The sequence below is a fragment of the Chenopodium album genome, chromosome 22, assembly GCF_948465745.1.
Source record: "Chenopodium album chromosome 22, dcCheAlbu1.1, whole genome shotgun sequence".
Lineage (NCBI taxonomy): Eukaryota > Viridiplantae > Streptophyta > Magnoliopsida > Caryophyllales > Amaranthaceae > Chenopodium > Chenopodium album.
The window spans coordinates 37,208,134-37,233,664 of NC_137855.1; the positions used below are offsets into that span (position 1 = coordinate 37,208,134).

At 32.1% G+C, this 25,531-nt stretch overlaps 2 protein-coding genes and 1 non-coding gene across 3 annotated transcripts; 2 read left to right on the top strand and 1 right to left on the bottom strand.

Moving 5' to 3' along the window:
• Positions 1–2,740: 2,740 nt before the first annotated feature.
• Positions 2,741–9,801, top strand: LOC145605591 (electron transfer flavoprotein subunit alpha, mitochondrial-like). The gene is made up of 8 exons (XM_081661662.1): positions 2,741–3,294; positions 5,893–6,075; positions 6,616–6,827; positions 7,373–7,530; positions 7,745–7,903; positions 8,053–8,105; positions 8,725–8,865; positions 9,430–9,801. Exons 1-8 carry the CDS (start codon positions 3,214–3,216, stop codon positions 9,514–9,516), a joined length of 1,074 nt encoding a protein of 357 aa, XP_081517788.1. The 5' UTR covers positions 2,741–3,213; the 3' UTR covers positions 9,517–9,801.
• A 1,004-nt stretch (positions 9,802–10,805) lies between these two features.
• TRNAG-CCC (transfer RNA glycine (anticodon CCC)) lies at positions 10,806–10,876 on the top strand. Its single transcript has one exon. It is a non-coding gene; the product is annotated as a tRNA-Gly (tRNA).
• A 1,349-nt stretch (positions 10,877–12,225) lies between these two features.
• On the bottom strand, positions 12,226–14,267 carry LOC145606053 (vascular-related unknown protein 1-like). Its single transcript, XM_081662114.1, has 4 exons — positions 13,762–14,267; positions 13,401–13,469; positions 13,232–13,294; positions 12,226–12,649 (listed from the first exon to the last, which is right to left on the bottom strand). Exons 1-4 carry the CDS (start codon positions 14,065–14,067, stop codon positions 12,524–12,526), a joined length of 564 nt encoding a protein of 187 aa, XP_081518240.1. The 5' UTR covers positions 14,068–14,267; the 3' UTR covers positions 12,226–12,523.
• Positions 14,268–25,531: the final 11,264 nt, after the last annotated feature.

Sequence of the window (25,531 nt, forward strand, 5' to 3'; positions counted from 1 at the left end):
GTTCCAAGTTGTAGGTTGATTTAATTTGACTTCGTTTGACTTTGGTTTTAATCTTTACTTTCGTTTGGTTGACTTTTAAGTTGACTCGTTTTGAGTGGTTTTGAGTTAAGTCTTCCGCTGTGTGTCTTTGATAATTGCCTTAGCCGTTTTCACGGTGGCGGTAATGTCTTAGATATTCCTAAATCGTATTTTTAAAAGGGTAAAGTATGTATTTAAAGAAAAGGAATTTCTAGGGTGTTACAATAGGAACAATCATTCAAGGGAGGCATGACTTCCACACATAACCAAACAAGTACCAAAACCATTGTTTTTGTCAAAGTAAGCTTTTGTTTTTTATTGTTGCTTATTATGGTTTGGTTATGTGTCTTTTGGTAGATAAATTGTCTTTATTCTAAGGCAGTCATGTAATGAATGATTAGGCTACAGGGGACTTTGTGACTAAACATCTTTTGTATTCATAACAAGATACTAATGATAAACAAAGTTCCACTTAAATTCCATCAGATTGGGTATTTTTTTTTCATTGAGATGTTGTAGGATGTTACCTCCACAACAGCTGTACAAGACAGTAGTTGGAGCAAAACCACTCTACACACCCCACTCAAACTGAGTCACTTCATCATTTGGAATTATCACACATACATACAGCATTAAATGAGGGACTCAATCACACAACACTGACAGAGGGACTCATTCTGACATCCAGAGGCATAGACTAGCAAGAACTCTCAACCACATCCAATTAGGGACTCTTTGGGCTCCAACACAAGCCTCATCATACATCAAGTGACATTACCTAACCCAACAAGGGACTCATTCCAGTACAGAGGCAGAAATGAACCAGAAAAAGGGACTCAAATCATTACAGAGGCATAGGCAAGTCACAGTAGCAACATATGCAGTAGCACACACATGTCATCAACAAACAATAACCAGCATAAATCAACAACAGCAACACCAATATACCAACAACAACATAACAGAGCACAGGGTAAGAAAACCCTTTTCACAATCAACCAGCAACACCAACATAACAAATGAACACAACAATATCAAAGCAAATAACAGAGCACGGGGTTAACAAATCAACAACTCAACTAGCATAATCAACAACTCAAAACAATAAATTAGGGTTAAGAAATAGTTACGCTGCGCTGATCAGTTGTTGGGGGGGAAGTCATTAGGGTACTTTGCCCTAAGGTAAGCCAAATACTCATGGTCCCAGTCACTGTAGTCAGGAGTAAAAATAGATCTGACTCTTTTTCGGCCACTTAAACTGCTAGAAGAGGTTGGGGCCTTTAGGGACTCAGGAAAAACCCTCCCCCCAGGAACGGGAGAGGGAAGATGGACCACCACCGCAGCAGGGGGTTGCGGAACTTCAGCCTCGACAATAATTGAGTCAGCAGACGATTCCTCAACAACAGCAACAGTGTTTGAAGGGCCATGACCACCCTCCAAAGCAACAGGGGGACCCGTTTCTCCACCGTCACCCTCTTTTTCGGCCAGATCTGGCCCATCTTCGTCGTTTGTGCTCTCAGTCTTCTCCTCTCCCTCATCGCTGGAAGAGTGTTCAACCAATTTGGCTCCGATCTTCCCTCCACGGTAACGGCGGAAGAAAGCAGTACAACGGCGAATTGGCTTCAGAATACCAGTGCCTTTTTGAAGCTTGTACAGCGTAGAACCCTCAGATCTATGCTCTGGGGTGGTGATTTGAGTGGGGTCATTGTTTTCTGGGTTCATTGTTCCAGAGATTGAAGAAAAAATTTAGATCTAGGGTTTCGAAGTTGAGAGAGAGGAGAGATAGGAGGAGAGAGAACGACAGAAATGAAAGAGGGTGGGTGGGTTTTGTTAAATTTTCTGGAGAATTCTCCAGAAATGATGAATGAAGGCACCAAAACCAAGACGTCTTCAATGAAGAACAATGAATGCAGGTAGTTGGAAGATGAAAGGGTTTGGAAGAGAGAGAGTATAAGGGGGTTTAATTTTGGTGGGAATCATTAGAGAGTGTTAAGTTTAATTGTGTTTGATTAAGTTATGTTAAACAAATTTAAAACAAAAAAGTAAGGGTACATATGTCTTTTTACACATTAAATTTTACTAAAAATAGAAACTTAAAAATTTGTTGCACATAATAGGTAGCACCCAAATATGGCAAATGTTGCAGATAATTGAAACCGGAGGGAGTATAACGAAAGCAAAAAGTGTAGGAACATTAGTAATTTTTTCATAAAATTTGTCATGAACTTTACATTTTCCTCGTTGCAACATAATACACCGTTTTTAAAAACTCTAAAATGACAAGTTTTTTGTATTGTAGTCTTCATAAACTTCCTTCAAACATGTTGTAGTTGGAATTTTTTTTTTTTACTTTTATACTCTCATTTTTTAAAGTGCATCAGTTGATTATCACATTTGTTGAGCCATAACTTTGACAATTAGAGTAATATATATAATTGTCTATATACTCTCTCCATCCCCGAAAGAACGACCCATTTGGGTTGATTACGCAGGTATTAAGAAAGTTAAATAAAAAGAAGTAAAAGTATGTTGGAAAGATAAATTTACATGGAGTTTGTAAAAAAATAGAGAGAGAAAGTAATAAAATTACATGGAAAATCAAAATTTTATATGGGAAAGCTAATTTTGCACAAATATTGTTGCAAATTGGTGGGTGTTTTAATGTGAATGAGTCATTCTTTTTGGGACTAAAATTAGGCCAAATGGGTCATTCTTTCAGGGACGGAGGGAGTAGTAACAATTGTAACCAAATTAAATTATGAAAATAGACCGTGTGACTAAATTAATGATCCATGGATGGAGCCGTTAAGTTCTATTTTATTGTACAAATTTTTATTATGGGTGGTGATGCTCTTTTTATTATCCCTATTTCTTCTTTTTTTTTTTTTTTTTTTTTTTTTTTTTTTTTTTTTTTTTTAAACATATTATCCCTCTCTAAACAAGTACTTTATTTTTTAGGGGTCTTTAAACAAGTACTTGAAGTAAGTGAAATCATTCTTTCAAAAAAAAGTAAGTGAAATCATTAAGAAAATTATTCTCTAAAGACATGGATAAGCTTAATGACTCATTAGCTCATAAATTAAGACTTCTAATTTAGGAGCAATGTAAATAAGAAGTACAAATACAAATCCATTACGTTTTTCTATTCTCTTTCTCCTCTCAATCAACCTCTCCCTTTCTTTCTCTTCTTCTTCAATGGCGATTGGAGCAATGCTTAGGGCTTTCCGACTTCGCAACGCTAGCTTTCCTCTCCGACAATCCACCACTTCACGATTTGTAAGCTTCTTTTTTTCAATCATCTCAAATTCTTGGAGTTAGATTATTATATCGAAATTTTAACCAATTTGCACTGTTTTTTGATCGATTGAGTGTTGCTTTTGTGTTTTGTGATTGTTTGAATTCGAACTTAGTTTACTGTTGGATTGATCAATTGAAATTGGATTATGTGATTATCAATTATTGTCTGGAGAATCATTGAAATACATGCTACTATTTGATTGTTGGGGAAAAACATGATATATTAGGGCTGATGTTTTTGATATGATTACTTGCAATGCTAGTAATAGTGGTTGTAATAATTGAAAGTTTGAAAATTGGATTTCCTTGTTACACAATTTATTCATCAGTAAACTGCAATAGAGTTTAAGCTAGATCCTTCGATTAGCAATAATACCACCCCTCCGAGGTAGTAAAAAGGTGTACAAAGTCAATAGCATACACAATATAGTTAATGTGGTGACGCAGCACCCAAATATTCATGCCATTTCTGGCCAAAAGAACTACAGTTTCCTTCAGAAAGACTATCTCTAGGAATGGGAGGGGGGTTACAAAAGTTAAATTCTGAAATCCAGCTTCTGTCTTCTTTCCTTCTAATCTGGGTAGGAGTTAGATGCAACCTGGCTGGAAATCTGCTTCCTTGACTTTCTTCCTCAGAACTTTCATAATGGCGCTGCTCCCTGAAGGTGGCATTAGGTCCCTGCACCATGTAGATAATAGGTGGCCTTCATCAGGGGGGAATTAGTATCACAAATGCTGTTGACAACACGATGACAGTCAGACATAATAAGAAAATTCATCCAGTGTACAGCTGCTAGGATAGCAAATAACTCTGCCATATAGGAATTGGGAGCTAAGCAATGTCCTGCCAGACCTTGGATCCATTCCCCAGAATGGCTCCTACATATGCAAGCTATACCAGAGGACACAGAGAGTTGAGGGAGAAGGAGGCATCTACTGTGATTCTGATCATCCGAGCAGAGGAGTTGGGCAGCAGTTGGGGGGGTTAGGTGGCCAGGGGTGGTGGTAGAGAAATAAAAAAGGTCTTTGATGGAGTAAGTGGTGGAAGCCCAGAAGTTAGGTAGGGGTTTGGATTTGCTGTTGAAAACCCAGTTGTTCCTTCTTAGCCAAATGCTTTTAAGAATGACAGGAAAGGAAAAGTTAGGGAATTCCTAAGAGATGAGGGGAAGTGCTTTCTAAGTTTTGTAAAATCCAGGATTGTATGTCAGGTTGATCAAAGCTGGAAGGGGGATTAGCTATTGCCCAGACTTCCCTTGCCCTTGTACAGTCTCTTAAGACATGGATGGCATCCTCAATACTACCAAGGCAAAAACAACAGAATTGAGAGGGGGTTATGTGTTTGACAAAGAGGTTTCTGCAGGTGGGTAGTCTGTCCCATAGGCATTGCCATAGGAACATTTTTGATTGGGGGGGGGGGGGGGGGGGGAAGGTTCAGGTTCCACATTTTCTCCCATGGGTCATTAGGGGCTGAAGTTGACTTGGTTTTTTTCCATAGAAAGGAGTATGCTTGGGATGCATCAAAAAATTTGCCTTTTGAGAGTCAGCAGAAAGGAAGGTCATCCCCCTCTCCTGTGAAGGGGGGGGGGGGGGGTGGATCTGATTAATTGCTGGATATTGGGAGGAATATTCATACTCAGGTTGTGAAGGTTCCATCCCCCTTCATCAATAATACAGTTCAGGGTTTGTGACTCCTCATGTTGCCTCAGAGGGCCATGGGTTAAGGATTTTAAGGGTCCAAGGCCTGTCCAATTATGGTCCCAAAGGAGGCAATGGTTCCCACCCTCTGTCCATACCCTTCCAGATATGAGTTTAGATTTGATCTGGAGCAATATTTTGTTTTTATGATTTTTGCAGTGAAATGCCATGTTTCTGTATTAGATATTTAAAAGAGTGCATAATTCGGTTATAATTTTCGTTAATGATCCATCTGTGTGTGTGTATTTGTTGTAACGAGTAAATGTTGCCTTTGTTGAGGACTGAATCTACAAACTCGACCCAAGCCCTCTATTCATGGTGAACATTAAACCTATGATGCGGATGCAAGAGGGGAAGCTCCTGCCAATTGAGCTTCCCTTTCTGCTCCTTATTGTGTTACTGTTCATATATCTGTATTATAAAGTGTGCTATCTTTTGCTCAACATCTTTCTTTTATGTTCAGATGTTTAGAAACATTGAAAATTAAACAAAGGTATGTGAGTCTAGTGAATGTCGTTCTTGGTTTTGGCCTGTCTCAGTAATTGCTCTCTGGATTCAACTGTCAATTTTTATGCTGTTCTCAATGCTTGCACCTCGTGTAGTTTGTTGCTACCTTCTTTTAACTTTTACATTTTCTGATATACTGATCAAATGTTGTAACTTTATAAGCAAATCTTTCTTTTCCAAATCTTGCATCCTTACTCTAGTTTTGTACATGTGGCTAAATCATGGAGATCAATTTCTTTTTTAGAAGTGGCTATAGCCTATACATGATGTTGTATCAATAATTAATATTAACATCATGTTGTGATTCTGTCAAATGCATGAAGTTTTTTACCTTATTGTGTTTAATGAGGCTATGTCTTCTGCTTAATGGAATAGATTAGCACGTTGGTGTTGGCTGAACATGAAGGAGGCTCCATCAAGTCATCGTCTATTAGTTCTGTAGAGGCTGCAAAGTGTTTAAGTAAGGATAATTTGATCTCCATGCTATTGGCAGGTTCTGGTCCATCTCTCCAACAAGCTGCGACACATGCTTCCTTGTGCCATCCCTTAATTTCGCAGGTATGTGCCTTTTCTTATTTAAAATAGAATTACAGGATAATATCATTCATTTGGCGTTTTCAATATGACTTACAATCTTTGAACAAAGTAGAACCAAACAAAGAATTTTGAGGTAAGTGGTAAAACAAAGAAATAAGCAACTTATGACACTACTGAAAATTTGAGCTAGATAGCCAATAGAAGTAGAATTTTTATTTCAATACTATTTGTGGTCAAATCTAGTCATTTGGGAACAATAGTTTTCATGAAGTTACCTTCTGAGTATTGGTGGTTTTTCTCGTAAGAGTTGGAAAAAGCTGTCAATGACTTGTATACCATACAAATTTGTCATATCCTTTTTTTTTCCTCGTAAGCCTTGAGCAGCTGTCTAAAATTTTACTTTGTATTTTTGAAAGCTAATTCTTCCATTTGGTTTACTAAAAGATGTCTTTTGAGTGGATAATCATGGTTACCCTATCCTTTATAGAAGTAGGAACCTTGAACTTGTAAAGCAGAAAAATTTTCACAGTACTAAGCTTGTGCTAATGATATGTCTTGTAGGTGCTTGTGGCCGATTCAGATAAATTTATGCATCCTTTAGCTGAAACTTGGGCAAATCTGGTTGAATTAGTTCAGAAGAAAGGTGGATACACACATATTCTTGCTGCTTCTGGTTCATTTGGTAAAAATATATTGCCCCGTGCAGCTGCGCTTTTAGATGTTTCTCCAGTAACTGATGTAACTGGGGTATCTGGGTCTCATCAATTTGTGAGGTATTTTTACTACTCCCATCTGCTTTTGTTATCTCACAAAATAAGCATACAAATGTTGGACTTTTAAGGAGGAGTAATTTAAAAAAATACATGTAGCATAGATGTATATGTTGAGATGGATGTGTGTTAAGTTGGTAACACCTTCAAAGATAAAATTAGAAATGTAGATATTTGGGGAAAGTTAGAGTTACAAATATTGAGGATTATATAAGGGAGAATAAAATACGACGCAGTGGTAATGAAGGTGAAGGGTTTGGCTATTGGAATTTTCAAAAGAAGTCGAGGGAGACTAAAGATGACTTAGATGAAGCGATTGAATAATGATATGATGAAAGTTGGTTTGCAAATGCATGTAGCACTCGATAAAAGTGAATGGAGGATGAGGATCTTTGTAGATGACCACCTAAAATAGATTCTTGGTTCATGCATCTGACCCATCATTCTAATTTGGATTTTGTTGTTATTATTTTATATTTTCTTCTTGATAAAATTGCTAAGACTATTATTCTAAAAGCCACTGGATTATGTGTGGATGACTATGACAGGCCAATATATGCTGGAAATGCTCTTTGTACAGTTAAATATACTGGCGAGTCTCCATGCATCTTGACTGTCCGTGCTCCTTCATTTCCAGTTCCAGCATCTGAAACAAGATCCAATGCTGCTCCCATTACTCAGGTTGATCTCTCAGCCTTTGATGAAGGTCTGTGTTTAGTTTAAATACAAGCTTTTTCTGTTGTCACACTTGGCAGTGATAGTAGCAATTGCCATCTTAATTTTGATTTAGATTATATAAAATGAGAGCCTCAGGGTGGTATTGGACGGCAACTTATACAATTCCGAGTCATGAAATATGGGTATATCTGTGTTTGTAAGTACAGTTTTTATGAGCTCTTATTCTGGTAATTCATTTGCAGAAATTCTGGATAAATCCAGATTTGTAAACCGTAGCACTCAGGAAACTGAGCGCCCAGACCTTGGAAATGCACGCATTGTAGTGACTGGAGGACGAGGTTTAAAAAGTGCTGAGAACTTCAAGATGATCGAGAAGCTTGCTGAAAAACTTGATGCAGCAGGTGTGTAAAAACATTTAACATATGTTTGTTAATTACTTAACATAAATATGAGCTTGAGTTAGATATCTTTTACACTTTTCTTCTGTGCTTAACATGTGTAACATAGCAGTTATTTAACCTGTGTTTCTTCCTTACTTGCTTCCTTCTAGTTGGAGCTACACGTGCTGCTGTTGATGCAGGATTCATTCCGAATGAATTACAGGTAAATCAGTGCTCCTGAATCCTAATTGTGCTTGTAGACTGCTTAATCTGTATCATCTTATAAATATAGGTAGGTGGGGTGAAGGACTGAAGGCCATGTATTTTGCATGGAATATAAAGAATACCTCTTAGAAAGAAACTCATACATCCTTTGTGTGTGTGTGTGCGTGTGCGTGTGTGTGTGCTGTTGTGGAGGGGGAGGAGGGGGTGTAGGTGACTAGGTGGGGTGAAGGTCTGAAGGCTTAACAAATACAAAGTATTAAATATCCTATCTAGCGCTTTAACAATATTGAATTCCAACAATATGCTGGTATAACTTTAACAACATCAGCATCCAGATTGCATAGAGCCATGGACGCCTTCACAAATGGGAAGGCTACAATGTAAAGTAATATTTTAGTTGAGTCAGACAGAAAGCTTTTATCGCCAATACAATCTCTGTTTTTGATCCATAGTAGATTCTCTAGATAGTTTTCCATTGACGTTTAGTATGCAACACTCAACTCAATGCTGGTGCTTATAGACCGAAAAATATAAATTTATTCATCATATAGTTTACTGTACATGTTCATTTTTGACTTTGAGTTTTTTCTTCTTCTTTGTCTTTGTCTTTGTTTCAGGTTGGACAGACCGGAAAAATTGTTGCACCAGAGCTGTACATGGCTTTTGGGGTATCAGGAGCCATTCAACACGTGGCTGGCATGAGAGATTCCAAAGTCATTGTGGCGATAAATAAGGACGCAGATGCCCCCATATTCCAGGTAGGAAAACAACTTTCTTATCTTTATTGCTTAATTGCAAATGAAACTGAAGATTTATATCTGATTTTCTGTACCCTTGATTCATGAAAGTACACTTGCATCTGTAAATGCTGAATCACAGCAATTATGAGAGTGTACATCTTCCTCCCCTCCTTTCTCAGTGATCAGGAATTGAAAATTGGATTGCATATTCGTGAGCCAATGTGGAACTAATGCAATACCCATAACTTAATGTGACACATTGCCACAGAAAAGATCATGTTAAGACGTGTTATATATGCATAATTCAGGACTGATATAAAACTTGGCCCTCCAATATGGGAATTAGTATGATCACATTTCTCCACATTGCACATAAGAACTTAATATATAGTCGAAACTAGTATGATATGATTTATTCATGGAAATTAGTATTAGATACTGCCATCCAAAACTTGAAGATTATGCTTGAGGAATCACCTCTAGTCAGCCTTCCAAGTTCCAACATCTCAAGTTTATCACAGAACGCTGCTATCACACTATCTTTTCTTTAAATTTGAATTTAGCATACTTTTTGTTTTGCAGGTGGCGGACTATGGGCTTGTTGGTGACCTGTTCGAAATAATACCGGGATTGCTAGAGAATCTTCCAGAGAAAAATAAAAAATTGTAAATTTTAGTGACAGGGCTCACTGTATATGACCATCAAGGCATCAATATGACCAATTGACAAGGCCTGTCTTACACAAGGTGCTGTTATTTACAAGCCCTCAATTTTAGTTGTAGCAGTTCAGGACTTCAGGATCTGTGGAAACATTTTAATTCTATTCTTATCCTTGTACAGTAATGAACTAGACTTTGTATTCCCTGGAAAAATAACATACTCCTTATCAATTTCTTGTTGAAATTGAAAAATCCTGCCTAAAAAACTTGCACGCTTCCGTATTTACTTACTATATACGAAGTATACCTGTTATTTATTTATTTTATTTATTTTTTTCTTTATTTATTTACATTCACCCACCCTTGTACTATTTTTCACTTACTGTTATCATACTTTTACACCCACTGGTTACTTTTTTCATAATTTAATTTATGTATACATGATAACTAGGTAAACAAAAATAAAAAAAAGATACGGAGTAATTTTTAGTTTTTGTCAATAATAATCTTTTATGTCCAATGTAAATCAGGGACTTGAACACAATCTTACAAATTTTAAAAATTACTGGTAGAAAAAAAAAAAAAAAAAAAAAGGAATAAGCACACTTCTATCCTTCCACTGCTCCTCTTTACTTTCATGGTATCCATGTTCATTTTTTTTTTTTACTACATGTTCATTTTAATTTATTCAAAGTTAATAATTAGGAAGGTGGTTCAACAGGGTTTGGAGTCTTCCATCAGTTTTTTACTCAAAACAATTATAAATTAAAAATGAACATGTAGTAAAAAAAAAAATAATAATAATAACATAACTTTTACGTGTTCATATTTTTAACGTGTTCATATTTAATTTTTTTTTTTTACTAACACTTATTGGGAGCAAGGGATATGTCTAGGAATTACAAATGTAATTGTACACCGTTATCATTTCAAATTCTATATAAGGTATGTTCTCAATCCATACCACCATGAATGGGTTCCCAATCCGTTTCATTCCAATTTGTTGAACCAAATGACCCCTAAGAACCCTGAATTCTAACAATATTAATTAGAGAACCAGCAAATTTTATCTTCAGAATATTAGTACAGTTTTCAAAGAAGTCCCTCGTTTTATAAATGCAGATAGGTCTTCACATAAAGATGAGAAATTGACATCATGGAGGAGTCTGCATTCTGCATAATACTTGGTATTTATAACTTCGGGAAGTATTTAACGTAGTAAAATATTAATATCAGATTGTTTTTATGACATTATTAGTTGATATTTATATCTACTGAGGTTAAGATATGCCAAAAGAAGCGCATCTAGTGTAGTGGTATCATAGTACCCTCCCACGGTACTGACCGGGGTTCGATTCCCCGGATGCGCATCATTTCAAAAGTCTTTTTTTTTTTTTTTTTTTTTTTTTTTTTTTTTTTTTTTTTTTTTAATTTAGAAAAAAACACAATTTATACATGCAAATATGCAATTACTTTTTTTTTTTTTTTCAACAAGATTGATTCACAAGCATGCTCCATTTACCAATAATTTTGTATAACAATCTACACAAATTAGTGAAATTACCATATCTCTTTGCTAGCTCTCTATGTTAAGATAAAGCTCCTTCTAGCTTAGGGGTCTTACTATGAAGAAATTAGAATATTTTCTACAAAACATTGTCCGTTTTTTCTTTCAATGTTCTGTTTTTCTTCTTTATTCAGTTCATATATATGTCAGAAGCCGAATTTATCACCAACTTATTCTTTGGGTTTTTAATTTTATTTGGGGTTAATAATAGGAAGGTGGTTCAAAAGGGTTTGGAGTCTTTTGTCAATAATTTTTTTTATCAACACAGTTATAAATTAAAAAAAATAATTCAAATTGTACATAGGCTTTCACAAGGAAAGATGCGACATTTTAAAAAACATTGCTCTAGCTAGTCAAGCTTGAAGCGTTGGAGATTAGAGTTGTGCTAAAATATGTGTTTTACTAATCTTTATACTCCGTACGTAGTAGTAATTTTACATGTCTGATGTCTTATTATTATTAATGTATTCTTCTCACATAAAAAAGCAAAATCGCATTTTTATTTTTAATTTTATTTTTTTGTTTTGTTTTTTTATATACCATTTGATATGTTTTTTTTAATTAGAATAACGAATTTGCTTAGCTTTACAGCTGCATATCGGCTTGATTAGAAATTTAGAATCCCAAATAAAATATTGCTAGTACAAATATTCTGATAGAGCATAGATTAAGTAATTATACGACAATCAAATGATTGTCATGAACTCATGATTTTAGTTAATTGTAGTTTATGTCTGTTTATTTTTTGTCTTACAATTTGGTCGGAATCCTAACTACCTATAAATCCAAAAAAAAATATAGATATAAAAAAGACCAAACCTTTAATTTTACTTTCGATTATGATGTATCAAAAGGACCAAATTTTGAAGTAAATGATTGATAATTTCTATCTCTAAGATTACTTCCTAATTTTGTGTTTCCTCAGCTCAATTTCAAAATTATTGTAAGTTAGTTATTCCTATTTAGTAAATTTCACAAATATTGAATTGCAATGTTTTTGTTTCAGATATATTTTTGTACTAGGAAATTTTAAATTTATCTTACAATATGAAAGTTTAATACGAACCGATACATATATAAAGTGTTGTTATTGTATAAAAATGAGTTGAAGAGCTTAATTCGGGTTTTAAATAGGGTTACCAGCTCAAGTAAGCAATTAGAGAATACAACATAGAGATACATCAAAGTTCTTAATTAGTATGACATATTGACATGCATGAAACCTAATTTATAGTCAAATAATACTAGTGTTACTTTTTACATAGTATGACCTTTGGCCTAAAGGATCTTGTTCATACATTCTAAATAACCCTAGCTATTTCCTCCATTATTATTGAATAATCATTATATTGAATGGAGAGATTCTATTTTTGTTCTCCCCTACTCAATTTACATAAAGAGGAAGCTACACTGACAAACTAGCTTAGGCCTGCATATATAATTGAATATTTCAACTAATTTGATTTAATAACATTGACATTGGTACTAAGCAAAGTCCTTTTTTCCTCAATTGGGTCTCCAGAAAATCCATATCATTGCCTTCTCCTTCATTCTGTGAAGCTTGCCCATTTATTTCCTGCATAAAATCCAAAGGTAGAATTTTAATATAATGCCTTTAATTTCGCTCTATTTAACCGTCTTTTATGAATAAATACATGATTTTACAAAAACTTTAGTTGTCATGTTTGAATTTAAAAGCTAATAAATAGTACTGTACTATCTTTTTATTTGGTAAGAAGAACGGTCCAATCAGACTAAGACTTCTCACACGTAAGCCAGATTTGCTACGTACACAAGTCAAGCTAAGCTCTCCTACGTCCCAACTGCACCAAAAACTACTTATTGGTGACACAATGTATCGGTATTTTATAAAAAACAAATAATAATACTCCGTATTGCATAACATATACTTGTATCTTTTATTCGTATTTATAGAGACAAAACTTGTTACTACGTACCACCATTACTTTTACCATTGATGTCATTCATGTCAAACTCTACATACGAAGTAGTATTTACATAAGTATATCCTTAGCAATCGAGATTCGAGAATAGTACAGTTTCTAAAGCACCAAATGTACCAGAAAAATATGTAGTACAATTTTTTGATAATTTTTTTTTGGATATATATAAATTTGTGTTATTGTAATATTGTTACCTGTGACAAAGACGTGTACATGCCCTTCGTATGCTTCCTCTGAAAATGGCTGGAATTATATGCCTATTATAACACAATTTAACAAACAAATGTTAACTCAATATTCTACACAAATATATAAAAAAAATAATATTCATTATTTATGTTGAATATGTTTATAATTACGTACCTGGTAATAAACAACATCTTGGGTATCCAACTCTTTAGATTTGATGTATAAATCGTTCAAATCATTAACCTACGCAAACAAGGAAGCAAATGGATGAGTCGTCAATCTAAACAAAATTAACAACGGATAAAGGACAAAATCCTAATAGCTAGTATATATTGATTATATTCCCTCCGTTTTTTTAATCTTTCGTGTTTGACTTGTTGGTGACACGTGTGTAAAAAAAGAAAAACAGACCATGATAACTCCTTTTTTTTTCACCAACTTTATGAAATCACGAATGACCAACAAAAAAACGGACTAAGAAGAAAATTGATCAGAAAGAACATAAAAAGACGGAGGGAGTAATGATAATACGTACCTTAGGACTGTGACTAGGAGAACTAGCAGTATCCTCTAACTCCTCATCAACAAACTTTTTGGCTTGAATCTTTCTATTTTGGGAGATTAGTTTACTATTGCAAAGCTTTCGCGTAGCACGATGATGAGAAGATGAGAAGGAAGTATGGTCATCATCTTCTTCTTGATGATCTTGAATAATATCCATGTTATCATAGTTATTGTTGGCTAAGAAATCTTCAAAGTACAAAGTCCAACCACTTTCTTCAGAACAATTTGAAGATTGAGATTGACTCATGTAATTTGTGGAGCTCATTGAATCATCCATACTTGTATATTTGTTCTAAACAAAAAAAAAAAAAAACCACAAATTAAACTATAGTATCGAGTTATACTATATAGTTGTATGAATAATGAGTTTATATTGACAATGTATTGATTCAACTGTTTTTTAACACCTATGAAACAGCTCTTTGCTGGAAGGTCACATTTATAGCAAGTATAGTTGTATTTTGTGGTTATAAAATTGTGGGCCCATTGGATTGATTAATAATTACAAGTTGCTTCTTTTTTTTCTTAGCAAAAAAAAAAAATAAAAATAAAAATAAAAATAAAAAATTCCTTATGAAAAGTCTAAAATGAGTAAGACCCTATTGTATTTCCTTAAAATAAAAATAATTTCAATTCAGTAAATATTATTTCAATTCAACAAAATAGTTTCAATGTAGTATCAATAAATTTTTATTTAGTAAAATTCAGTAATTTCAAAGAACAAATAAAATTGATCATTTGTATATATAAAAAAAGATTAAATCAGTAAAAATAAGTTATGTTTGGTAAAATTAATTTCAAATCATTAAAAATCATTTTAGTTCAGTAAAATAGGTTCAGTTCGATCAGCAAAAAAACGATGAAGAGAACATGCTAGCCTAAATCAAATTCTCATGAGAATATTCATAACTTTAATAATTCTCATCTTGTTTCATTTTCCATGATGATTTGAAGAGAAGAATCTTGTTTAGGTTAAGCAATAAATAAGCATGGCAAAAGAAGGGTAGGTGATTTGTGGAACCTAGGTTATGATGTATTGGTAGCCCTACTATGTATACATAACTACAAAAATGTTATAATTGTTGGTAGTGCAAGTTGGATGTCATATGGGGGTACTTTAACAACCACCAAGTTAAGGCACCAACTGATCAAATTTTGAATTATTTATCTTTCTAAAACTCCAATTTTTTTACTAAAAGGACTCGAGATGTTAACAACTCAAAAGAATAATATGTATATGCCTAAACCTAAGCCATTTGTACTGCAAATTTTGTCAAAGATAGCTAGTACTTCTTAGTTGGTGTATGTTGAATTTCATGTTGCATACATTGATACATATGAATTGTATGTCCGACGACATTGATGAAATGGTAATAATTGAGAGAAATTAACCTGTTATGAAAATATGAACACGTAAATAATAATAGTCCATACTCTCCACCTTGATCGGTCTCTTATAGCTCAAACTCACTTGCATATTATTCTTTCAATATTTTTGTGATGGTCGTTTATCGGATGAAAAAAAAAAAATTAACTTTCGTCTTTTCAATATTATTATTATTTTTTTTTTTTTTTTTGATTCAAAAAAAAAAATATAAACCAAAGAAGGGGAGTCATGAGAACTTGGAATCTCTTCTTGCAACCTCACAAGCAAGAACTTTTCATACATAATTAAGGCAATAACTAATGTGGGATCCATAGTGTACTATTACTTATATATTAGAGTACACAAACTGATTTTAGGGGTAATAATAATGATCTTTCAATTCTGAAAAATATTTGACTCAGTGTAAACTCTAATATGTATTATAAGAAATAAAGTAAGAAAAAACGAGTCGATGTAAGAAAAAGATGAATACAATATGAGATAGGGAGAACACCGTAAAAAGTTTATGAGTCTACAGGAAAAAAAGGTATTCCGTAGATAAAATAATAGAGGTTGGTTAATAATTTTTGGGAACAAATAAAATACAAAAAATATAATTAAATAAGTATTAAAAAAAAAAAAGGAAAAAAAAAAGTCAAGGAATAGGATATCACGAATTCACGATATAAAGAGAAATAAAATTTAGTCACACTACATGTCAACTTCATCAACTTAGTTGCAAGTCAGTCGTTTAAAAAAAGCAAAAAGGACACTTATGATTTGGAGCAGATAATGTATGACTTCAGCCGGAATTATCAAACCATAATTAATTGTTGAATTAGTGGTTTAACAACTAATATAAGGCATATGACTTGGCAATCTTTTGAATTTTTTTCTATTTGAAATTCATTATTTGATGCTTATTTTTGGGATAATATTTTAAACACAATTTGCTATTGGTTGACACTGATTCCTTATATTCAACTGTTGACATTTCTTTCATTTCAATTTAAAAATTTAGCATATTATCAATTAGCAGAAAGATTCTAATTCAAATTTGTAAATTGTATAGTCATTTGCCCATATCTGAAATAGACACGCAATCCTTTGATACAGAGAAAACGAAATTGGGAATCTTTTACAAAATAGTTAAGTCTGAAACTTGAATAGTACTCTCAATATCAATTGTTTATCTATCAGATTAAAGATCCTTTCAACAAATATATAGAAAACAGGAAGCCGAGATCCATATTAATTAACCCCCTAAAAATTCAAGTTTGCAATAACATATACCATCACATATTCACATGTAAGGATGACAAAACTACAACACTATAATTCTATGCTAACTAATTTGACTAATTATATAAACGTGTCATAATGTACATGCTTAGTTGCCTAGCTAGCTAAGCTAATATATATATATATATATATATATATATATATATATATATATATATATATATATATATATATATATATATATGAAAAACCAATTAAACTAGTTAACCTAGAGAAAAGATTATATTAGATAATTATTTAGTGTAAATTAAAAAGAGTATTAAAAGCAAATTAAATACACAATAATTAAAACAAGATACGATCAAGAAATTGATTATACCATCATTATACAATATACTAAAATTATTGAAATGTTGTGTCATATTCTCTTGAATCAAGTTCTAGATGGAAAAATTCTATCCAATAATAATCCAAGGAAAATATGCATAAAACATCTGTTAGATATCGATGTTGTTGCATTGTGCTCCATCTCTTTCGTCGCCCCTACTCCATATAATCAAAATTCCATATAAAGACATCTATCATAACAATAATACAAAGTATTTTATTGAACTCAAAACTTATTATATATTAAGACACTAGACACCACATCCAGCAAGTACAAATTGAAGTAATTGACATGTTTTGTATCCCCTCTTAGCTAGCTACTTTTTTTTTTTTTTTTTTTTTTTATTTAAATGAGAGCCTCTTAGATAGCTACTTCTTAAATACCATAAAAATTAGGGCCTGTTCACATTTACTGAACTGAACTGAACTGAACTGATTAGAGCTGAACTGAACTAAACTGAACTGATAGGAACTGAACTGAACTGAACTGAATTGAGCTGAAATGAATATTTTATGTGAGAGGGAAATTAAGAGCTGAACTGAACTGAACTGATTGGAACTGAACTGAACTGATTAGAGCTGAACTGAACTGAACTGAACTGAAATTAAGTAAATGTGAACAGGCCCTTAAAGTTTCATTTCTTGAATTCCTCAAAAAAAAAAAAAAAAAAAAAAAAAAAAAAAAAAAAAAAAAAAAAAAACTTGTAAATAATTTGTTAATCCATTATGTTATAAAACTCATTAATGATTCATGATATGATTTAATTTTATGTACGACTTTATTTAGATTTACCTCAAGATTTACTTCAATAAAGTCACTATAAATTAATTACTCCATGCATATGATTATGTATTGTAAGAATAATTAATGATTAAAATAAACATATTTTGACAAAAGGTGTATTCATTAATTGGACATATTATTGTTGTTGTTTCGAAATGGAGGTCGGTATTATAGTTTCATGCATGATATCATCTATAGTGATCATTGATGAGAAAAAAAAAAAAAACAATTAGTAAGTGGTTATCACCTAATTTTTATTCCATATATGCATGAGGATTATTTTAATTAATTTTAGGGTGTAGTGTTAGTTGATGGATAAAGAAGAATCAAACAGGTATATAAATGAATCTATTAGGTATAGTTTTCTTGGATGGAGTTGGTTCTAAATTCTAATTATTTTCTAGTCCGATAAATTAAAGTTCATTTTTTTTGGTGTATTAATATTAAGTTCATTTTTCTTTTCATTTATTAAATGATAACCTTGCATATAATATAAAGTGCTTTTTTCATGTATGAACTCTTCTAAGCTATCTTCTAATGGCCGGCCTAAAATAAACCCTTATATCAAATTTCTTGTACGATCATTATTTTCAACTACTAGAATTTCACGTCATTTAATTTCTTACGGGAGTAAAAAATTTTCAACTGTTGAAATAGAGAGCTACTAACATATACGTATTAATGATCTCATATACTCAGTATGACCGTATCCAATATGAGATCTCATATTGATAGATACAAGCTAATTAGTATAATAAAAACAAGCTTGTTATTAAAAACTCTAATTATATTTTAATCATTGACTTATATCATCTCTTAATGACAATTTGAAAGATTCTTAGCTATATAATATTTATTTTTTGTTGTAAGAGATTTTGTTCCAATTTAATTATTTGTAACAAAATCATTAATTTAAAACTCTTACTTCTCTCCCACCTCTCTTATTTTCTCTCTTACTAATATCTTCACTAATCATTAGCTAGCCACCTGTGAGTTTAGTTGCGTCACCTTACGTATACTTTATCATATGCTCTTATATTTGAGCCACATGGAATAATAACGGCATAGACCAATCACATATTAATATTCCCCTCCACATATTTTTGTATAAAATAAAGTATTTATACGAAAAAATAATTATTTAATTTTATAAAAAAAATAAAAGTAATAAAGATTGACAAGCATACTCATCTGCCGCCTGTTGTAAGAAATATTTTGATGTTTGTGGAGGTCCTTTATTTGGTGTGACAAAACATCTCTTTGCATTTGTTTGTACTAATATAAACTTGGAGTTATATAATCAAGTTATGTCTGTCACAAGTTTGGTAGTAGTCAATCTAGTCATGACTTTGAACAACAATGATGGGTTATGTGGGTAGTATATATACCTCATTGGATTATTGGATAGGATCGGATTGGATTTCATTTATCTTGTTTGTTGCTAAGCTAGTTAAATAATTATGCTACATGTTCATCTGTGTATGTAAATATATACGTGATATTTCAGACGAAAAGCTTAATTATTATGTTTCATATTAATATAAGGGGAACAAAACTTGTTATAAATACAATTTGTAAGTTAATATATAATAATGTATGTGTAGTTGGAACTAACGAGGAACAACCAATAAGGAAGCTTGCCAAATAATAATCAAGAGTGACTCGAAAACTCAATATTGTTTCATGATTAAATGAGCTTAAACTTGATTGGATGATTAGGCTGAATTGACAATCACACATATATCTAATGATGATAGTTATTTAATTTTCACATTAATTAGACCTATCAATGATGTATGCATTAATTTTAAACCTTTAATTCAATGAGACAGTTATTTTAAATCATGCACAATTTTATGATATCCTTCATCCTTGTCATATTTTATATCTATAGTGTTTTAATTTTTTTTTAACCCCGACATTTAAAATAATGGAGGTGCCTTGCATTCATGCTCAAAAGATCACTTTCCTAAATAGATAACCATCTATGTTTTCCCATGAATTGTTTGTCTTATGAGGTTAGTTAAAGGCCAAATTAATATTGACATGTTTGTGTAAATAAAGTTCATGGTACAATAATTTTTTCAAAGATTGCCACTTAAATTCATATGCACAATTTATTTAATGACTTCAACAGATCAGAGAAGATAGTTAATTGAATCACATGGATATAGTTTCAGTCTATAAATAAATCAATTAAGGATACATCTATCCAACCTTACAGTTGGAGTAGTTACTACTATTACTAGGGCAACTTCTACACTTGGCCTTCAAATCCTACGTCAACTTGGAAACTTCGTTGTCTAGATTGATACATTGTGAGCAGTTGCTCTTTCAAGATTCATAATTAATGGCAATGAATTTTTATGTAACAAAACTCACATGTCAATGTTTGATTCGATCTAATTGTAAGTGTTTTCATTTGACATGAATGTATTTTAATTTCTTTGTTAAATTTTTATTACTAGCCATCATCTTCTATATTTATACTTATATTAAATGATGACCGATAATTTATCGAATAATGATAATATACATATATATGAAGAAAAACAGCAAATGTCAAGTATGAATGAATTTTTTACAAAGAACATAATTATTATTTTAATTACCATATTTCATTATTGTCTACCAGCCGCATCATAAAATGTCATACTTTAGTTACCACTGTTACTTTGAAAGAGAAGAAAAAACTATTTCATCAACTAACCCAAGCCAAAAACCTAAATCATAGATTATTTTAATCATATCATTAAGTAAAGCTAGGCACGGGCTAAACTGTGCAGGTTCTATGTGTCAAGACTAAATCTGGCTAAGGAATAATTGTTTCGTACTTGGCTCATGCTTGTCTTCCATAATCAAAAGCCCATGCACGTTGTGTCGTGTCAAGAATTGAACCTCCTTTAACACATTTTGTTGATTTGGTTTTAAAGTGCGTGGATAGCTTGTAGGTCGGCTAGTTCGTTGTGTTTGTGCTAAAGTAAAAAGAAAATTAAATTCATATGTACACTATTCATGACGCACTGCAACACCTCTTATGGCAAGCCTAGACCTAAGTAATTAGGGTGTTGGCCCGACCTATGGCTAACTCTATCGGTACATCATTAGGTTTTTGTTGATAGTGCTTGAGGTTAGACATGGGGATATGTCTACATCCTATTGCATGTTATAAACCCAAAAGAATTCTAAAATTGTCTTGGTGTAAAAAATGAACATACAAGTATAAAAAATGGGCCATGAGTTGGAGAAATGGAGCTTTCAATGCCCAATCAAGAATCAACAATGCACATGGAGCATTCAAGCACACGTGTACCCAACAATTTCATACCACATGCTATAACATGTGGAATTGCAGCCCAAAAACAAAATGACCCACCAATTTCATCCATCTTATTTAAGAATTTTGTTGAAACTTGTAACAAGACAAATGCTTCCGTGAGTAGCCTTTAATTTCTAAAGATCCACATCATATCATATCATATAATTTAGCCAACTTGTTTCATTATTATAGATTCATATCTCGTGTGTTATGTACTTTTATTTTTTGTTTTTAAGATAATTATTAAGTCTATATTGACCACCTGTGTTGATATGAGTCTGATAATATACAAATCTAGTTATCACAACATAAAAGATAGTCATTTTGATCCTAACTTGCCCAATAAATCGATGAAAACTAACTATGACAGTTTAATTTTACCAAGTTATTGAAATTCGAAAGCAAATTTTATCAAGTAAAATAATGACTAAATTATGTGTTAATCAACTTACTAGTGAAAATTTTGAAATCGAGGAAGTATTTTATAAATTTGTATACAATTTGAGCACCAACTTAGGATCTGACCCTCTTGCTAAACTGCGTCCTATCATACAATATTAAGTCAACCAATTTTAAACGCGGTAATCCATAATTTTATTTGTTTGTTAGTAAATTACAACATCTTTTTTTTTTGTTTCCCCTTTGAGAGAATTATTGATTGGGTTGATATCATATAAGAGTTTATAAAATCTTCTTTTTATTTTGATGATGACAAACTGTATAAATGATGTTTCCTCACTATCAATCATTCAATAATCAAGTGATTAAAAGGGAACAATGAAATAGATGATCATTAAAATAAGGACAAAAAATTTCAAGACATCACAAACCGATAAAGACATAATTGCTTTATCAATTATTTTGTAAATATTTTAACATATGTTCACAAGAACAAAAATTAAATAAAATTAATTAAGTACGAAAATTTAAATTTTCATTAATTCTTACATGTCTACGGGTTGCTTCATTAGTGTTATAGCTAGGGGATACTCAGTCAATATTACAGGGGGACTCGGTTAAGAAGTTACTTTATTCTTTTTACAAGCGGCCACAATGCCACATGCTAAACGCATAGGCATACTGAACGCGCTGATTTTTTGTTATTTTAATGGTGGAAAATAAGTCCTTGGACAAGTGGGATGTGCTTACAGTTTGTTGTGCTTCTATAAAAATTTGGATGGCGAGGAATTAGCCCCTTCTTATCCCAACTGTATAATCAACTGTCAATTAGTACATCAAAATTGTCCTTCCAAATTTCTAGTATCCACTCTCTCATAATTCAAAAGTTCATTTTGACTTGTTATTCTACTCATTGCTTCATAAATCTATCACATTTATTGTTAAATTACAAAATACAAGTAGGTTACAATAAGTTCAAATCACAACCAACAATGGATAAGCTAGAGTATAAGAAACGTAGAGATAGAATGCAAGGAAGCCCACAATACATCTCTTTGAGAATAATTTGACTTAGAAATTAAAGAAGCAAAGCATTGGTAAATTGAAAGAATTGCTAAAATTGATCGTGATTCTAATTAGATTGAAAACTAAATTTAAAGAGCTTTAATTTCTAAGAAAAAGTCACACACCAATTAAATTTCAACGAATAACAAGGAAGTTATATTATGACGTTTGAAGATGAATTATTCTTTGCAAAATATACCCCAACACCCAATCTGTTTGAAGATGAATTTTTGTTTGCAAGAATTTGAGTCTATTTTTATTATTTTAACAAAGTAAAATCCACGTTGACTTGGATTTGATAAATGTATGACTTTAGCAGATCAAATGATAAATATGATGTTAGAAAGGATAGTTGATTAGCTTAATTAATAAATACGAAGTACTATAAAACCTTATGACTTGACCTTATAATATAATCTTTGTCACCATTGTAATGATTGAGTAAACTATAGTAGTACAAGAAAATAACATATAAATAATGCTTAGAGAAAATATTCATAGATCCTAGTGGAATAATAATCGTTTTTTTTTTGTAAGAATTACTTTCTAAATCTATCATGACTTCATCATCATTCTATTACATACTTTTATGATTTTTCTTTGGTCCAAGAACAAGGATCTTAAACACTTTTTTAAAAAAAATTTATTTTTTAATATCTAAAAATGTTTGATTCATGCTTAATGAAATAATTGATAGAAGGGAAGCTAGGAAAATTATTCGCATAATCTGTAGTATATCTTCTTATTATAATATAGTATATAATGAGCAATTGTATATTGAGGCTTGCAATCTTTACAAGTAAGATAACAAAGGTTGACATATTGTGATCAACCCTAATCTTCTAGCCTTTTTTTTCTTTTTCTTTCAAAGAATTTCATAATTTTACTTTCTCAAAAAAGAATTTATATTTTACTATATGGTGTACAATATTATTTTTATAATCACTCCTGTGTCAATAGAATTTTGCATTTTTTTTTAATGTAAATATGGAAAATAATTTATATTATACGAAATTAGATTATATCTTATATGTATTTGAACTTAAAAAAAGTTGTCATGGTGTGAGAAATGCCACTTTAAATGGTCAAGTTATAGTGCACTCATGAAGTCGTGAACCATAACTATGGCACTAGCACACTAACAATTCAATCATGCATGTATAGCTGTATATTGTGTACCCAATCGTACCTTAACAAGTGCCACCACGTGTGGAGCTGAAAGGTGCTCTTCTCAAGGGGTGTCAAAATTATTTTCTAATTTTCCTAAAAAAAAAAAAAAAAAAAAAAAAAAAAAAAAAAAAACTAATTTATCAATAATATTAATATATGCCATAAGTATAAATATTTTACCTTTTTTTTTTGCTTGTTTCGAGCTCAATATGGGTTCTTAAGAGTCAAAATGACCCCTGAAACCGTTATGGGACATTTTTCAGCACGCAAATCGAATAATTTCACTGGCTTCCGGCGAGAATGGTGGTCGGAAAACTCACTAAAGGTGTGCTTTGCACCCAAGTCATTAGTTTGTAATGTTTTGACTACTAAGCAAAGTATAGATTGCACCCAAGTTATACTTCAGAGTGTTAAGGCCAATTTTTCCTATTAATAATTAGCCATAATTATAAATTTTAAAATTGATATTCAAAAACAATACATTGAAATGATCATAACATGTAATATATGATGACTATATTTGATTCTATAAAGAATAATCATTGGTCAAACCAAATAAAACTATACGTGTATATATATATATATCCTATATATAAAGTGAAAGGGGGTTTTGGGTGATAAATTTCACTTTCCCAAAATACCCCTCTCATTTTGTCTTTTTTTTAAGAAAAAAAAAATACCATCCTTTAAAAAAGAAAAAATTACTCCCATCTAAAAAAAACTAACACAATACCATCATTTTGTAAAAACTACCATCTAAAAAACTAACATGTGAAAAAAAAAATAAATAAAAAAAAAAAATTCTATTTGAAAAAACCAAAGAATTATACTTGATAGATTCACACGCACGAATGTTCGTGCGTCTCTAAACTTGTATATATAGTACAAAAGTCAAATTGCACTCGTAAATTTTTTCTTTTTTTTAAAAAAAAAGGAGGGGGAGGTGGCGGGTGAATATAAAGTATTATGTTTGTACAAGCCTATGAAATTAAAATGTTAGTTGACACCACATTTGATACAATGATATGAATCCAATTATCCAAGCATCCAACAAATATGAACTCTATGTAGATTGTAGAAGGTTTAAGCAACAAGATCATCAACTTCGGCCTGAAATTTAGAATAAATGAAAGGTGTGAAAACAATGAAAGCTAGATACAAGTATAATTCTTGATGAAGGACCAATTACCATACAAGTCTAAGCATCCAACTGATCGCTACATATCTAAGCATATGAGCATTCCTGCATCACAGCCTCCTGCCAGAGCTATTAGCTATAACCCAAACGCGCACAGCAGTAAACCAATTGCTTCCTGCTGTTAGTAGGACTCTATTTGGGACCTGATGTTCTCTAGTCAGACATTCGTAGATAGTTAATGCATCTTTAACAATCCCCGGAACTAATCATCCAAGGAAAAAATCCCCATTTTAAGTTAAAAGAAATGCACGCCAACTGCATTCCTTCCCTCTCTTCAGATACAGCAGTTACTGATAGGATTGGGCATGTTAACCTAGTACATGTTCGTCCCATCTGGGCAAAACATACTATGTTTAAAACTAACATTTTCCTCCATCATGCTTTACTGCAGTCAAGCCTGTATCTCTAAGACTCTAACTACATTCTCGCTTTAATTTCCTCAGATTCCTGCCATATGATCCCTTATGTAACAACCTCATTCAGAATTCACAGTTACTTTGTGCAAAATTTACTAGGCCCATGAAAGAACCACACGAAATTGAAAGGGTTTCCCAGTTATGTATATGAAGCTCTGATTTGCATGCTTTGATGGGAATAATTGTTAACAAAAAGGAAGAGAGAAAAGCACAGTATTCTGATATCACAATCGCACACCAACTCGGTTAAGCATGAAAAATCCTTAGATAACAAATTTTTAGCAACAACATGATAAAACACTTTGGTGATCTGATTACCTTCTCACCGAAACAATTCAGAGCAGAGAACTATCCTAACAGCCAAATCACAAAACTCCAAGATTCTGCTAATAAAT